The sequence below is a fragment of the Ricinus communis genome, chromosome 5 (genome assembly GCF_019578655.1).
Source record: "Ricinus communis isolate WT05 ecotype wild-type chromosome 5, ASM1957865v1, whole genome shotgun sequence".
Classification (NCBI taxonomy): domain Eukaryota; kingdom Viridiplantae; phylum Streptophyta; class Magnoliopsida; order Malpighiales; family Euphorbiaceae; genus Ricinus; species Ricinus communis.
This window is the reverse complement of record NC_063260.1, coordinates 1,796,327-1,815,085: the sequence shown is the minus strand read 5'-3', so window position 1 is coordinate 1,815,085 and position 18,759 is coordinate 1,796,327. Positions and strand designations below refer to the sequence as shown.

The 18,759-nt window shown below is 30.1% G+C and overlaps 1 protein-coding gene and 1 long non-coding RNA gene across 2 annotated transcripts; one reads left to right on the top strand and one right to left on the bottom strand.

Annotated features, from left to right (window-relative positions):
• Positions 1 to 134: 134 nt before the first annotated feature.
• LOC107262085 lies at positions 135 to 4,199 on the bottom strand. Its single transcript, XR_007216137.1, has 4 exons — positions 3,785 to 4,199; positions 3,282 to 3,400; positions 1,361 to 1,624; positions 135 to 1,092 (listed from the first exon to the last, which is right to left on the bottom strand). It is a non-coding gene; the product is annotated as an uncharacterized LOC107262085 (long non-coding RNA).
• Positions 4,200 to 4,791: 592 nt separating this feature from the next.
• Positions 4,792 to 10,170, top strand: LOC8260664 (mevalonate kinase). The gene is made up of 7 exons (XM_002529609.4): positions 4,792 to 5,145; positions 6,495 to 6,738; positions 6,820 to 7,073; positions 7,353 to 7,766; positions 8,508 to 8,615; positions 9,074 to 9,178; positions 9,748 to 10,170. The coding sequence occupies exons 1-6, from the start codon at positions 5,016 to 5,018 to the stop codon at positions 9,118 to 9,120; spliced, it is 1,197 nt and encodes a 398-aa protein (XP_002529655.3). The 5' UTR covers positions 4,792 to 5,015; the 3' UTR covers positions 9,121 to 9,178; positions 9,748 to 10,170.
• Positions 10,171 to 18,759: the final 8,589 nt, after the last annotated feature.

Here is an 18,759-nt window from a genome sequence, read left to right as displayed (position 1 = left end):
TACATAAAAGTCACAAGAGATTGCTAGTTTTTTTTTCTTTTGTAAAGTAATAATGTATTATTTTAAAAATTTTATTATAATTATATATTTAAAATTAAAATTAAATTAAAAAGAACTTTTTGTATCTGCTAATATTTTTCCATGTAGGGCTACTGCCTCCGATCCTCATATAGATACAAAAATCTGACGTGATTTACATTCTTATCTGAAAGGAAAGAAGATGTTCACATGTTAAACGAAAAAGAAAGGAGTTTTTTCTTTTAAATATAAAGAACAAACAACCATATTTGAAGTGAGGAGCTCTCAAACTCAAGACCACAGCCTTCGGTACTAATAGTCTGGTGGTTTAGGATGGATCAGTTACATCAAGCCATGGAATCTCGTATCCTGAGCGATCCAATCAAAAGTAGTATTCTTTCTGTCACCATACAATAAAAAATTGAGATAGTGCATTACCGTTTCTGCCACTATCCATATATTTCGACATTTGTACTTGGCTATCTCTTGACACTGACCATCAGGCTTATGCTTCCTTGATTCTTTGCACCTTTCAGCATGCCTACTTGTTCTTTCCCACAGGCAGGGAATTGAATATGCCTTTAGTCTTTCTTCCTGAGAAACCCTTTGCTGGACACCATGTTTTTTTTTCTTTTTTTTTTTATATGCTTCTCTTCATCTACAAACGTGTCATTTTCTTGAATTTGTTCCCCGCAGAACAGCAAGAACAGTTTGATTCTGAAATCCCAATTCTGTTATATGGACTATCTGTATTTCCTCTGCAACTACTTGGGCCAGTAAGATTACCAAATATTTCTTGGCTTGAGGAACTTAAGACAATTATTTATGGGACAATACAGAATATATAAATAAAAAATATGTGAAGTGGTAAATTACCCTTTGAGCACCCTGGAAGCTCAACCTCTGTTGTTGGACACTGAATTGTCACTGTATGCCTTTGTGACTAAATGCCGGCTAGCCAACCATATACAATTTGCAGAAAGATGCTCATTATTGCCTAGATTAAGTCTAGTGGACATAGGCAGGCCAAAGAGGCAACTGACAGAGACTTTTTATGCTTCATAGTAGCATCACCTGCAAGACATCAATGGAAGCATGTTCAAATCAAGCAACCATCATGGCTGGATGGAATAGGATGGAAGAATCATTAATAGTGTTTGTAGCTGCTTTTTTCTGATTAATTGAACTGGGGGTTCTTCTGTATGTCATTCACAACTGGATAGTTGAAACATACAAGAAACACCATAAATGATTAAACAACATTTTTGTGAGCCATTTTGAGATGAAGTGCATCCTTTTTAACATGACGAGTGCCTTTGCAGAATGAAAAGAAATTCTGTACCTGCTTTTCATGTGGATCTTGAATCTCAAATTTTCGCGGAAATCCTCATAGGCTAACTCATCAAACACATCTTCTGCTTCATAAGCAACATCTATGAGCTTCTTCAGCCAAATCCTGATGGACTCCCTTTCTGTCTGTTGCTTCTCAGCATCTTGGAGCACATGCCATGGTCAAGGATTCTTGCAGCCCTTTTAGGTCCTCCTTGAGATTCCAAGCAAGAGTGATTTCATCAGTTAGAAACTGAACCGTCCTTGACAGAGTTTCCTCAACCACGAAACCAAGCACAATGTCAGCCATGGTCCCTTGCTTTTCTCTCTCAGAAAAGTAAGCAATATTCAAGACTAGAAGATGATTTTACTGTTAGCAATGTTTAGATACTTTGAGTAATGGCAACACATGAAATACAATATAGAGGAAAGGCATAAAATTGTTAGATTTTTTTGTTTATCAGATTGGTCAGGAAGAAAGTGAAACCATCTTTTTTATTTTCACAATAAAAAAGTCAAACCATTTTTTAATTATTATTAACTCTCTTTTTGCTAAAACAAATTCATTGATGGGAGAAGATTAATGCACAATAAGCACAATTTTCACGTAAAAAAGAATTAGTAAATTTAACAAATTAAGTACAAGAAAACTCGTTACAGAATTAGATGTCAGTCTATGATATATTATTCACAATCAATATTTTTTTTTCTGAAATACCAATTAATGAACATATGGAACTTCTAATTCTTACTCTGACAAGCTCAAATAACACATCAAGCAAGCACATATATGACCCTGGAGAACATTCACATGACTGAGTTCATTGTACAGAACTATAGTGAGTTTCAGACTGACAATATCATTCTCAGTGTTTTTCTTTTTTAATGTTCTGGAAGCAAAATGGTGTCAGCTCTGAATCTTTGCATTGATAATAATTTATAACAAAAAACTTTTAATACTGAGAAAGTGAAATACAAGTTGACAAACATTATCACCTAGCTGAATGTTTAATATATTATTATAGGCTTAAAATAAAGAACAAACAGCAGCTAGACAATATCATCAAAAGGGTCAACTCCATAATATTTAAAGGTTCAATCAGTGGCTTTGGTTCCAAAATCTAATTAGCCAAATAATTAGTTTGATGATAATAGTATCAGATACTCCCAAGTGAAATGTTGAGCCCAGTTGTTATTTTGTCCCATAATTTTAGTTAATCAACATTTATTGAATCATTGTTAGCAAAGGGCTATTTACATTAATAAGACTATATATCAACTTGGATCTTGTTCTAGTAAGGTTACCATTGTTAAAATTTAGTAGAATTTTGCTCTTTTATTTTGATAGCAATGGTTGCATTATTCAATCACATAGTTTAATAATATCTTTCCTTTATGTAAGCCTCCTTTGGAGAAAGAACTATCTATGTTATAGCAATTGTCTTTCCAAATGTACAATAGCAAAGAAAAGAGAGAATTCATGTCAATCTGCTCTATGCAATATGCTATTTAATTTGTTTTTCTGTTGATTGATTTTTTAATATATGTACTTCAAATGTAATAAAATAGAAAGTTTATGAACATATAAAAAATTCATTTCAGGAGTGTCCTGAAATAGTGCAAGATCTAAGATATGAGCCAAAACATGTCAAAATAAACAAGTTAAAATGAAGAAATAAATTAATTATGAAATGTTCTTTGAAAGCTTTTCAAGAACTGCAACAAGGAAATGCCAATTGTGCACTGTATATAAATCATTCCCATCTTCTAATGGTTTCAGTTGCAAAGCAAGCTGAAATGGGTCCTTCAGTCATTCCATGAATGAAGGATGTTCACAAAATAGAGAATCAAAGCTATAGTTATTCAAGAAAAGTTATCACTGGTTCTATTTAATCTTATTGTGTGAACTCAAAATGTAACTGACATGCTCTTACCAAGAGATGATTGCAGCCCTCAATCTACCAAGCTTCCTCATGGCAAAGAGAACCAACTGTAATTTTGAATCCTTGTGTCTGCTTGATGAAATCAGGACAAACAGTACTTGTATGTGATTCTGTTCAGTGATATATCAGGTAGATTCTATTAGGAACTGGTCTTTAGTTAATTCATGGTAATTTAGCTTTATAGAACAACTAAACAATTTAGGTACCCTTAAAGATTATAGTTTATTTAGGTGTGGTTACTGATTTTTGCTCCTCCCAGCTATCTCAGTGACAACGAGAAAACTCAAGACTCAAAGCAAGAAAGTAAAATGAATAAGAGGACATCAAAAGGAAGAAAATCAAAATAGATCATTACTGCTCTAAACAGAAAAAATCACAGACAAGGCATTATCTTCGTCTTGGCTAACTATACAAGAGTCTATCATATTTACATAAATGAATCAACTGATCCCCAATTCTATACCAGATTGTAGAATTTCACATAGATAACTAACCTCTGCTCACTATAATGACCTTGCTGAAACACAGTCAAATTCCCTTCCAGCCAAAAAGCATATACAGTAACAGCAAAAGCCAATCTTCTGGCTAGACACAACAAGCTCTTCCCACTACATTTCCTGCTAAACCAGGTACTTTTTTTGTGCCAGGACAAGAGCCTCTCAACTGATCAGACAAGTATTCAACACATTAACCCCCCACTATTAGAAACCCTACATCCAAAGAATTGTTGCTTCACAAATTTAAGAGCATCTATGCAGACACAAACATCATTCTGAGGCAAGTAACCCTTCACTTCAAAGCCTACTTTTAGTGCTTAGCTTGTTAGTAATATCCATCCAAAGAAAAATAGTGATAGCATTTATTAAGAGAATAAGCAAAACAAATGTGTAGAAGAATAACCAAGAAGATGCACACTGTTACTTCATTGAGAAAGGTAGATAAATATTATTACATCTTAAGCTAATAATTTTAAGCTTGGTAACTAGCATAAGCAACTAAAAAAATAAAGACATACATTGGGTGAGAGAAAGACTATTCTATTTAGTTCAATTTATTCTATTTTAAAAGGACTGAAATTTGAAACGATATTAATTAATTCCTTAGTGATAAATATATTAGACTTATATGTATTTAGCTTTAATACTTTAAATTTCATTTCAGAGGTTATTTTCTTAAGGAAATTCAATACTTTAAAACGTCGGCTACACTATAAATGTTGTTCGCTTTAAATTATTGTTTTACTTAAAAAATTATTTGCTTTTTCTTTTTCTGAATCATTATTTTTACTCCTACTACTAAAATGACAAGTTTTGCTTCTTGAGTTTCTTATCTCATTTTTTATTTTTAATAATGAGCAATTCACTTTATTTGTCTACAGGCATTTAACATGTGTGATATTCACACATCAATCAGGTAAAAAAGTTAAAGAGGTGTAATTGAATCAAAATGAAGCTCAAGAGTCCAATTGCATAAACCCGCAAAGTTCAGGATCCCACTTCGGTATTTTGCCAATTATATTTGCAATATTTATGCAATTACGTTCTGCTTTTTGTTTTCTCCGCCATAATAATTGAGTTCCTGTCTATTGCCTGCTCTTTCTAGTGACTTTCTTTCTTTAAATTTCATTCCTTGATGCCTTATAAATCTCTCAATGTACTAAAGCTTCCATCTTTTCTAACAACCCGATAAATTATTTCTTGAAATTGGGAATTGAGAACCAAAACAATGGAAGTGAAAGCAAGAGCACCAGGGAAAGTAATTCTCTCCGGTGAACATGCGGTGGTGCACGGATCCACTGCGGTTGCTGCATCCATTGATCTCTACACTTATGTCTCCCTTTCCTTTCCCTCTTCTGGTAAAAGTCTCTTCTTTTTGGTATTAACACTTCTCATTTCTTTCTTGCTTCAAAGCTGTTGACAACTTCTTTTGGTTTTGGTGAATGTAAGGATATTTTGAATCGGATTTGTTTGTAATGTTGATTGGGAAATACCCTTTTGAGATTGTCTCAATATTTGTGTTATGCGTTACATCTTTTCTGACATTTCGGTTAGTCAAGCATGCATATGTGAAGAATGATTCTTTGACATTAATTTTGAATTAGGTTTGTTTTGGAATGTCGACTGAAGATACTCTATTGAGATTCTGTTCTTTTCATGATTATGTTTTGTATATTTTGCTTATATTGTGTTCTAAACATGGAAAATCCTTTTTCTTTTTGTGTGTTGTTTCTCTTTGGGAATTGTTGAAATATTGATTAAATAATTCCCTCTTGAGTTCTTTGATGTCTTGAAACTTTTAAGGTTAAGTGAAGTTGTCTTTCATTTTCTGCAAGGTTATTGCTTTGCTTGTGGGTGGACTGGATTTGTATTTAACTATTGGAGCTAAGTTTTGCATGGTACATGATCATAAGAAAACTAATAATTCTTGGTCTCATCTTTTGTTTACTGCATTTCTTATTGTACTTTGACCAGTTTTGTTCCATTGTTAGTGGGAGGTAAATTTATGAAAAGGTAGATTCTTAGATTGGTTGTTGCTGAGTTTTGTGAAATTAATGATCTAACCATTAAGATTTTTAATCAGCGGGAATTGGTTAGGAGGGACAGCTCTTTTAATGATTTAACGTCATAACTTATAACTATTGATTTTTTCCTCGAGTGATTAAAATTATAGGTGTTATTATGGTTCTTATTATTTTAGAGGAACAGGATATCTCTAATAATGATCTAACATCATACCAGCATCTTTTATCTTTTTTCTATCCATATGTAATAATATCTGTAATCTCACTTCCTAAATACTAATACACTCTGAAAAACTTTTTTTAGTTTGAATTGGAAATTGCAATTGTCATGCTCATCCCTTCATTCTTGCTAGTGTCAGAGTGATTCTTGTGCTAAATTTCATCAAACATGTTCAACTGTCTTTCAAATTAGAAAATTATGGCTCTCCTATTATAGTGATTGATCACATTTGGATTTAACATATTTATTAAGAATCTTTAGTAGTTTTACGTCTAATTCCGTAACTTTTGTACTTATGGAAGTAGTAAAATCTGGAATTCATTATATCTAACTTTGATGGATTTTTCAATTGTTCCTATCACAACAACAATGTATCCTCCCCCCTTTTGACCTCTTCATTCAAATTGATGTCATTCCAAATATTTTGAGTGGATTTTTGGTGGATTATTGTTTTTTTACATAGGGAATGATGACACGCTGAAACTTCAGCTCAAGGATCTGGCTCTAGACTTTTCATGGCCAATTGCTAGAATCAAAGAAGCATTACCTAATTTAGGTGTTCCTTCCTCTTCAACCCCCACCTCTTGCTCAATAGAGTTAATTAAGTCAATGTCAGCTTTGGTTGAGGAACAAAACTTTCCGGAGGCAAAAATTGGACTTGCTTCTGGAGCGTCAGCCTTTTTGTGGTTATATACTTCTATCCAAGGGTAAGCATGTAGTATTGCACTATGCTATTGATTCTTTATGTTATCTTATTTTATAATCTAATTTGGATCCTTTTATGTCAGATTTAAACCTGCCACTGTGATTGTCACTTCTGACCTTCCACTGGGTTCAGGCTTAGGCTCATCTGCTGCATTTTGTGTTGCCCTTTCGGCTGCTCTTCTTGCTTTCTCGGACTCTGTAAATCTGGACAGGGAGCAGCACGGGTGGTTAATGTTTGGGGTACCTGAACTTGAATTATTAAACAAATGGGCTTTTGAAGGTGAAAAGATAATTCATGGAAAGCCATCTGGCATAGACAATACCATCAGCACATATGGTGTGTAAACTTGGTGAGCTTTATTAGAAATTTTTTTCATATATTACGTGCTCCAGTGCTATGTCTCTAGGTCATACTGATTAGGTCTTGCAGTTAGGCATAGCTTGGAACAAAATATAATGTCTCTCCTGCTGGTATTCTTAGAACAGGATGGCAAACTCTCACTGCCTGGCAAATTCAAGTTCCTGTCTTTGTACCCTATTAGAGTTTTTTCTTTTCTCACTTAATAAGCAGAGGATTGTATAATGATGTGTGCTCATTTTTCCCCTCTTTTAACAGGCAACATGATCAAATTCAGGTCAGGTAATCTGACTCGCATGAACTCTAGCATGCCACTTAAAATGCTTATTACTAACACAAGGGTTGGTAGGAATACAAAAGCACTGGTTGCTGGGGTTTCAGAGAGAACCTTAAGGCACCCTAATGCCATGAGTTTTGTTTTTAATGCTGTTGATTCGATCAGTAATGAACTGGCTAAGATCATCCAGTCTCCTGCTCCGGATGAGCTATCTATAACTGAGAAGGAAGAGAAGCTAGAAGAGTTGATGGAAATGAATCAAGGTTTACTCCAATGCATGGGGGTTAGCCATGCTTCTATAGAAACTGTTCTTCGAATAACATTGAAGTATAAGTTGGCTTCCAAGTTAACTGGAGCAGGGGGTGGGGGTTGTGTGCTGACACTATTACCAACCTGTATCCTTCATGACTATGTATGTTTTCTTAATTTCTTTGCATAGACCTCTGTAGTTTTTAACTAGTACATGATTTCTAGGTTTTTTTCCTCCTGTGGTGCCTTGACCTCATTGCTAGGGCCAGTTGCATTCTGCAATTTATGTTTACTTTTTTTGGTTTGCCTGCTCTTTTATTGATTTGCTTTCTTTACAAACTGCAATTATTGGCTTATTATAGAGGTTCTTGTCTGAATGCCATATCTTTTCATAACATGATAGAAATGTTCTACTGGTTGAACCTGGAAGATTTGGTAACTATAGGTTTTCCATCTTAGCTTAGTGGGTTAGCAATAGTACAGTTCTGTGCTAAAAAAAGTAATTAAAGTTTATAAAGTAGAATTGCATCCCAACAAGAACCTTGTTTTATATTGGCATGCATTTAGTTATCTTTGTGTATGCTGTTTCGACTTATTTTAACTCACTTTTGGCATGTATTAGAGAGTTTTTCTTTTTATGCTCTATGGTTGCTTCAGTATTTGGGAATAAACAACAATTACTAAAGCAAACACTTTGCTCATCATCAATCATCTCGTCGAAATGTGCTTTAATCATTTCAGTCATGTATCTTGGGTCATGGTGTTGCAAGCAAACAATCAAGAACATTATATTAGGAGATAACAAGCTTATGGTATGATGATGATGTCATGAGATGAGTCATTCTACTTCATATTCTTTATGTGTTTCCCTTGAATGTATAAATCAGTGCTATCAGGAACCATTGTGGATAAAGTAATTGCTGAACTGGAGTTCTGTGGATTTCATTGCTTGGTTGCTGGAATCGGTGGCAATGGTGTTAAGATTTGCTTTGCTGGTAAATCCTGATTATACCACTGCAGCCATAAATTAGTTTTAAGATTTGATTTCTATTTTCAATTTTCAAATAACAGCATATCGGTGAAGCCGAGTTCTTCCATCTGATATCAATTATACATTATTTGTTGTATTTTATTTTCTTTTTTTTATTGATTAGAGTTCTTAAATGTTGTGGAACATTCATCTTCATTCTTTTCAGCATTCTCGAGAACTGTAGAGTTGTGTAAAACAATTGTGGAAATCTGTGAATGCTGTTCATTTAATATTATTTTTCAGTCTGCATCTGCATCTGCATCGAGTGATTCAGGAAGAACATCAGCATTGCATCTTGTGTTATGGCCTATTTGATTTATTGTGCAGCGGCTATACAATTCATGAGTTTTCTCGAGGTTTTTAACCAGATTTTTGATGGAATATTGTTTCCAAGTTTTATCTTTTTTATGCTGTTTCTTGCAGATAGCAATCCTGCACAAAGACGAAACACTAACCTAATGTTCATATAGCTTCTTGAAATAAGCAGCTTTCAGAAAATCTTTGGTGAAATAAAGTCTTCTCATCCATGTAAGTTGCTGCAAAAAAACTTGGTTATTTTTTTTAATTTTAAATCTATCTTCACTATAATTGGTTGTTTTCAGTATATAACCTATTCAAGATAGGTAAATGTTATTATCACCCCAAAGCAACTCAAACTTGTCATAACCTCGAGGGTTTTTAGTCGTTCATTCCAAGAACCACTGTGCGAAAAACACTCCGTTCTCTGTAGCTATTCAATGAACTATATCCAACACCTGAAGGAATTTTCAGATCACAAATAACTATTTGGACTTGCATAATTTATTTTTGTGATCAGGTATATGCCCTGTCAACATCTTTCTCCCTGCCCTGGGGACTGTCAAAATGATTTTTTTTTTTCAAGAATTGTATACTAGCTGCCTCGCTTTCGTATCTTTTTCGGAAATTGAATTTGCAACCATCTTTATTAGTTACAGTCAAAACTTGCTTGAACTTGCTATAGCTAGAATTCCTGTTAAACACTTCAGTTTTTTAAATCTATGATCTAGTATCTGGTCAAGTCTTTTGCCTTTACAGTAATAAGTATTACTTAGTTGCTTTGGTATCTGATCTTGCAGAAAAGAGTACGTCATTGCCATAAAAGGATGAAGAAAGAGAATGAAGATTCTTGAATCTTGTACCTTATGAAGAGTATAACTGGAGTTGACCAACAATCGGAATCAGGGGCAGAGAGGAGACCAAATGCCCTGCCAACATCTTTAGCTACAGAGAGATTATTAACCTTGAAGCGCGTAACACCCATGAGAGATTTTAGAGCTTCTGGGTAGTTGGAAAATCTGGAATTATTACCATAGTTTTCTTGTTTTCAGATTGCAGTGAGAAGTCCTAGCCATTTTCCTGCAGAAGATGGAGGAGGTAACAATGCATACAGAATATAATCTAGGGGAAATGAAAAAGAATTTGAAAATGTATTTGCTTTGAGTTTGAACTTTGTTTGAGGATTGAATAAGCTATTTATAGTCTTTGTTTCTTAGCTTTCATTACTGTTACATGTCCTGTCTTGAACTTAATAATTAATCAGGAAAAGAGCTTTTTTAGAGTCCTTAAAGCATGATTAAATAATCCAGGGAGTGAGTCTTTCACAAATACCAGAACTCTGGTAGTGGCATGAATGGAATAGATATAACAACAGATGAAAGATTCTGACTTGAGGTGGGACCATATGAAGACAACAGAATTACAGAGTATATTTTCCTGCTGTAGTTGCTAAGACAGGCTGTGATTTAGATAAACATGAAAAAGAAAGCATTATAAAATAAAATCTAACAGACTTGTCAAAGACCAAAGGAGAAGAGAAAGAAAGAAATGAAGCATACAAAGTATACATCATCAATACAACTTCCTAAAATGAAGGAATCCCCAGCATGAAAACTGCCTACTCTTTCCATTTTTATGTGCTTGACAAAGGGAACCCCAGGAATTAGGCGCCCACCGCTTTCCAACCTCATATTAGGACAAGTAAATGTAAAAATCATTCTGTGGATTTTTCTTTTAAAATCTGTGACATCATTGAATTTCATTTGTTCTTCCTTTCATGTGACAGAAACTCTTAAGATCAAACTAAACCAAAATCTATTGCCAAAAATATGAATTCCTAGTCTTTTTTTTTTTTTTTTTAAGTATGATCAGCATTTCTGTTTCTTGCTTTACCTTTCATGAAAGAGGAAAATTCTAGGGCATAAATCATTGCAAAGTTGGTGCTGAGGTACAGAGGACCCTGACGCTTATATGCATCCATGTCAATATGAAATTTCGGGTCTCTGATAGCTGAGATGTGAAAAGGTCATCAGAAAACGGGAAATGCCTTGGCCTTGTAAATGTCGAGCCAATGCGAAATTAGGGTTATAAAGACATGCATAACAAGGGCAAAACTAGCAGCTACATTTAGGTTGCAAGCAGACAAATCAAACGGTGCCAATTCCTGAATCACAGAGACCTTAACCAAACTGATGGTGCAAGAATGGCAGCAGGAAATATCCAACAGATCCAAGATAGAGAAATATCCAAACTGATGGTGCAAGAATACAAATGAAGGCAACATTGAAAAACCGATTCCTTGTTAATATATCAACGACTCATTTTCACCCAGATCATTAAAAAAAACATATGTAATTTCCTTTCCTGCATCAATCAAGAGATAGAAATTGAAAAGGAATGGCAGTGTAAAATGAGTTTTCATGTTTGAAACAGTGTTTATTACATAAAATATAAAAGACTTGAAGCCATTGTAGCATAAATTTCACGTATAAATACAAGAACTTAGTAGAATCAAGCCACAGAAACAATGCACTTGAGTTCAATTTTCTTCCTACTTCTGCCAACGATATTTCAACGTGTATCTCCGATTTTGGCTACTGACTAAGTAAATGCCATCTTCTTGTGCCCGCCAGTAACAATTGTAGTTTACACAGTGCTCGCGCATAAAATTAACACCATCAAACCAAGGATAGAATGCATCGAAACGTTTCTTTCCGCCTTTCCAAGACAGCGTACACTCGAAACGTGTATTAAAAGAAATATTAATTCTGAACGCCCATACTTGCTCTTGCCGAGGAGCAAGATCATGAACTCCAAGATCATCGTTTACAGAAACACAATGGGTCTGCAGAAGATGCTTTTTTAAGCCGTTCACCACATGCACATGATATTTCGGAAATATTTCAAATGCTTCACTCCTTCCGGCCACTATTACAAGGACAAGGATAAACATCGTATATTGCCTCATAGTACCTCCTTTCATCTTTTCAAGATACTTGCAGAAAGCTGTGATCTGAATTTGAAAACAGATGAAGCATTTTATAAGCAATTCCAAGGGAGGAAAGCTAACAAACTCAGATTTAAGACGGTAATTGAGGTACTTTTGATTAATATAGGGTAACTCACATATAGTTTTGGTAACAAGAAACAAAGATATGTTGCTAATAACACATGAAGTTCCATATCCACGTTAAATATGAAGATAATCCACGAACTTTATGTAATTTTTGTTATGGGACACTCCTATTGCCACAACTATTTTAACTGTGGCCAGCTTAAATTATTAGGCTATAACTTGTTACATAAAAATGCCTCCAAATAGTCAGTATGGCCTATTACTAATGTTCTTCTCATATGATATTTACTTTATCATTATAATATCCTTCTATTTTCTAAGTTTCTATTGCATTTGTCTTTTAAATTTTCTCCCATCCATTTTTTATAAATTATTCCATAGAAATAATAATTGACTGAAAAACACTTTTATGTTTATTCCATATATCTTAAGATATTTATACAAGATATCTAGACCTATTTAAAGTAGTCAACTATATAGGAATAATTATAAGAAATAAATAGAGAAATATTACAGCTATAATAATTACATTAAATAAATAGAGAAATATTACAGCTATAATTCTTAAATAAGTATATAGCTATATATGCTAAATCATGCTAATAGTGTGCCCGGCTGTTGTTATTATTATTATTTTAGTCATAAATACTTTTGATTCATCAAATTTAAATTGGCTTTTCTATTTAGAAACTATTTATATAAATAAAATTGTACATGTATCAGAAATTCTAATAAAATTATTATTTGATTATAAAAATTATTTATCTATTTATTTATTTATTCTAAACATTATTTGGTTGTCTGTCGATTTTAGGCTAATGATGGAGTCCATTATTGCCCGATTAGATTATTTATGAAGTTTTGGCCCGATGAGTTTGAGAGGAAGCCTGTTAAAGAAAAAGGGATCAGATCTCCAAACTGAACACTCTCTTAGTATTTGCTCAATTTGCATACAGTATAGATCCAAGCTAAGAAAAAGCTCAAAATATAAATAAAAGTCAAAATCCGATATAGAATTACACATTTATATCCTTTAGTATCACACCACGTGGCGATAAATCCCTATTTTGCCTGCCCTATAAATTAAAGGTTAACCTTCCCTACTAAAGTTAGAATTTTTCACTTTCCAAATTCACCTCAACTGAAAGTTCATCTCTATAACTTTATTTCACTATAAAATCAGCTATCGAAATACACTTTAATTGCAAATTGCCTCCTTTTAATTAGCGCAAGACAAATCTACCAAAATCTATATCTCCCACATCTTTGGAGATCCAATACTATATCATTACTTAGTTGTTGGGTCACCCCCATCCAAAGGTTGTCGATTATATACATGTCGTTGAGCATTGCTCGTCTTTTCTCCCACATATCGACTTTGCATTACCCATACTTTCCTCACTAGATCAATTAGATTGGTGACACAAGTTCTCATCCTCAAAAAAATATTACATAAAGAACCTATCAGTCTACAAAAATTTAATTAAACACATATAATTATAAATAAAAAATATAAATGGCAATATATCATATAATATTAGAAAACTTCATTAATTTATTAACTAATATATCATATATATTTTTTATAAATCAATATTATAAAATGTAGTTAATATTTTTTAAGGATTAAAAATATTATTTAATTAGAATTTGAAAATAACTTATCGGATGTTATTATTTAGGTTTAGAATCATTATTTAATATTGTAATTATAAATTAAATCTTGAACTTTATACTTTTTAATAATTTTATTCATAAATACCCAATTTTTTAATTTATTTTTAAAAATACATTTCAATAATAATTTTTAAAGTTTCATAGTAAAAAAGATGATGTAGAAAGTCGTTATGCTTACTGAAAGAATAATAATTAACAATTAGCAAAAGTAGTTTATTTAGAATTAATAATATGACCATTAAAAATATTATGTATGTGCATTTTTTTACATATTTTATATCTAAATGCAATTAATTTACTAATTTTTATATTAGTAAACAGAATTGATTTGTTATGTAATTTTTATCACTATAAGATCTTAAAAATTTTACCAAAAAGTGTTTTTGAAAATATAGGTATTTATTTCAAAATTTTGAAATAATTGAATAAAATTGTTAAAAAGTGTAAATTTTAGAATTTAATTAGTAATTAAGCTTTATTTAATTAGAAAAATATCATATTAGCTAATAAATTTACTTGATATCCAAATTAAATGTATTTATTAAAAAATTAAAGACTATACATCGGCATAATATCTATTTTGTTCAAAATAAATACAAACATCAAAATCTTTACTGCGAAAATAGTTGCTATCCAAAAAGTTTTTTGGAAAATGAAACAAAGAAAAACAATAGTGACCAAAATAAGAACAAATTTAAGTAACTATAAAGGTCATCCCGATAAAACTTTAAGATATTTTCACAAGTCAAAGATTTTAAATGAAAGATGCATTTTATATGCATAAATAATAATAATAATAATAATAATATTATTATTATTATTATTATTATAATAGTCCTATTGTGTTTGATTGAAATAATTCTATAAGATTTTATGAAATTTATTTGTCAATCTAAAATTTATGCATTTGATTGAAATAAAATTTTATTTAGAATTTTATATAATTAAATTTATAAAATTGATTATAACTAAAATTATTTCACACAAAATATCTAAAATTTTCAAATGAATTCTATATTAATTAGTTAATATATTTCATAAGAAAATATTTCCTTTTCTTTTTTTTAATTTATTTTTAACACAGTATGTATTTCATATAAAATGAATTTCATAGTTATTATTTAACACAGTATAGAAATTCATTTACAAATACATTCTAATCCTATATGTTTGATTGGAATCCATTAAAGAATTCATTTCTTTTGAAAAAAAATACATAAAAAAGAAAGTAAATATATTAACTCACTAACGTAAAATTTATTTAGAAATTCTACATATTTTGTTAGAATTTAGTTTAGCTATAATCAATTCCACATAAATAAATTTGTAAATAAATTTTGTAACACGATGGAAACATAACCATTTCTAAAATGAATTCTTTGATGTTACAATCAATTGGGAAACCTTGAATTTTGTTGCATATAAACTTATATATATATCTTAATTTTTTTTTGACATGTGTTTTTAATTTTTGACACGTAAAATATTTGTATTGAAATGTGTGTTTATTTTGACACGTGAGATTTAAATTTATGTGTAATTTTATAATTTTTATAATTTATTTATTAATAAATTATATTCCTAATTAAATAATAAGATTAGAAAAATATAAGAATATAAGAATATAAGAATTATTATATATTAAAACTCTCTTTTATGTCATGCCAAACAGATCACAACACAGTAATGAAGACAGCTGAAAGGATAGGACCCGTCTAGCTTAGATTAATATTAACATTAATTGATAAAAACAAATGACAATAAAGAAGATAATTGTGTATGATACATCATGCACCTGCGCAATAATCGTTAAAAGAAGCCATAATTAGCAAACTTATCTTATGTTTTACCAACCAGCAATCTTATATACCAAGGGCCATGTAAGGTTTGACTCCTTTTGAACATCTCTACCACATAAATTATCATTATTAATTTTCCCATCTCATGTTTATATTATGGAAGTAACTAATTGAAAAATGAAAATGCGTACAAACTAATTCAAGTGGCTATAAGACAAATAATATTTTATATGGTCACGTGACAATTTTTAAAGGACCAAATATATATTCAGTTTTATATTTTCTATTGATTAAATAAATAATATTCTAATAAGAATTAAGAATATAAGAATATAAGAATTATTATATAGCCCTTCCTTTTTGTTTATCTTATGTAATACCCTTGTGTTTTTTAATTAATATTTTAATTTATTTATTAGATTTAATATTATAATTTTTTCTTAGTGTATTTATTTTGTTCTCTATTTATTATGGGTGTTTTCGAGTGAAATTTTGGTGAGTTTAAGTTAATAATTAATACCCATCATATCTTTTTTATTTGTTTTAATTTAATAAGTTATTAATATATATGTTATGAACACCTCCAAATTAAACATGATCTCATGGAAAGATTAAAGAACATCAAAGAAATATATACAAAAATATCACCAAATTCAATAAAAGAATCACCCAAAAAGAATAATGTAAATAAAGAAGAAAAAAAAGGAAAAAGAGAGTACAAAACCCTCTCAAACAATAGTCTTTGGTTTATAGCATGATAATTTTGATGGGATTTGCAAGGAAATGATCAAATGTAAATTTAGGCTAAAGGATGACCCAATTCACTGAAAACCTAAAATTTTATATTGATGTGTTTATGTGTTTATTAAATTCTAACCCACATCATCATTCAAGCAAATCAAACTCAAATTAAAATCAATTTTGAGTTGGGTTCAAAATTATAACAACCTTGAGTTTCTTCCTTTTTGTATGTGAAGAGAGAGGTTATTAAATTTGAGAGGGGTATTGATATGGAATGGATTAAATGAAGGGGAAGCTTCAAAATTATTAAATTTAATTTATAAATAATTCATTTGTTATATTAAACAAGCTAAGTTCGAATTCGGCTTGTTAAATATTTTAATACTAATTATTTTTATTATATAATAAATATTAATTAAAAATTGAGTTTAAATTGCTAAACGAGTCTATGGTGAGCTCATAAAGGAACCTACTTATAAATCAGATCATGAGCTTTCTAAAGAAATCGAGTTTGAGTTTTTGAGTTCACGAGCAGACCGTGAGCTAATGATCTGATTTATGTCAAGCTCGAGTTCGACTCGATAAAATAATCGAGCTCGGCTCGACTAACTCACAAACTATTTTAAATGAATTTTTTATCAAACCGAGCTTTAAGTAGCTGACGAGACATTTAAATACATTTACGGCTCTAAATGTTGGAACTACAAGAAGAAAAACATATAGAGTTATAAATAGATGGAGCTATGAATGACAATAAGTGGGTACCTGCTTAATAAGAGCTATCTAAATCAGAACTAGTTAGAAATATTATTCTATATAGATTTAATTGTCAAAAAATATATATTTTGGATTTGTTATTAAATCTAGCATATATTGTTCAAATTTTTAATTTTAATATTAAAGTTTAATATTGATTTCGATTTTAATCTCCAGTAATTTTATCAATAAAATTTGTTGATGTGGCGTGAATTTCAGCAACAATAATAAAAAGGAGAAATTGAATCAGCAACCTCAATATTAAAATATTATCATTTAAACACATAAAATTAATAAAACTCCAAAATGAAGAAAAATCATTTATGTACTTAAATCATAATATTTTAGTAATAGAACGGATTAACAACTCTAATATTGACTCGTTTTTTTTTATTACTATAATTCACGCCTAGCTAGCAGATTTAACAAAAAATTTTATTAAATGCTAAAACTGAAACTAAAATTAAAATATGGTATTAAAATTAAAATTTAAAAACTACATGTTAGATCCAACGACAAGTGCAAAGTTTAAAACTTTTTTAACAATTAAGCCTATATATGTTCATTTTAAACTTCGATCCTACTTTTATATTTATTTAAATTCAGTTAACACTATTAATCTATTGTTAAAATTGTTCAAATTTAACTATATTTATATTTATAAATACATTTTATGGATGTTTAATTGGATATAAATACACTGCCCACTAAAAATATGTTTATATAAATAAATTTAGTTCGTAAAACGGATATTCACTTAATAAACCCATTTTATGTGCAAATATCAATACGATCAAAACAGAAAAATTAAAGTAATAAAACAATCTATTATATTGGAAAAACAATACAAATTGCTAAAGAAAGAAATTTTACAAAACTAGACTAACCAAATAAAAATTAAAAATATAAGTTAAACATTATTCTTAAATGGGTATCTCTGCCTGCAAATATAAAACCTATAAAAAAATAAGCCCAAATTTGTCCAAACTCAATTGTGCACAGTTATAAAGAAAAAAGAAAAACTGTATAATCCGAATCGACTGGTTTGGTAGATATACATTTATAATGAGAAATCTATATATATATATATATATATATATATATATATATATATATATATTTACATGTATATTTAATTTTTAATATATAAGATTATTATTTTGATATATGTATTTATTTTTGACATGTAAGATTCAAGTTTATATGTAATTTTATAATTTTTATCAAATTATTGATCATAAATGTGCTTTTCTAATTAAGCACCGACTCTAATCCTAAAAACTACCATATTAATTATATTCAATATTACATTAACTAATAAATAATTTTTTAATTATATAATAAATTTTTAATTTCAAAAAAAATATCAATTATATTGATATGTTAATTTATATAATATTAAAATTAATTAATAAATAGTATTAAAATAATTTGTATCATATTGTATCAATAGAATTTTAAAAAGAATTAAGAACATTTAAAAATAGTTAGTTTGGCATTAATATTAAAATTTTATAAATCAATGTTAAATATTAAAGATTTTACTAAATTATATAAATTAATTTAATTTTATTATCAAAACAATAATAATAGTATGCAATGCACAATAAACGACTAGTTAATAATTAAATGTAAGAGGCCACTATAATATAATCCTAGGTTCAACTTGCGAAGTCTGCACCTTATGAAATATATTTTTGTTCTATTTTCAAACATATTTGTTCTTTCTTTTAATATTCTTTGAATTTGTTTCTTTTTTTAAT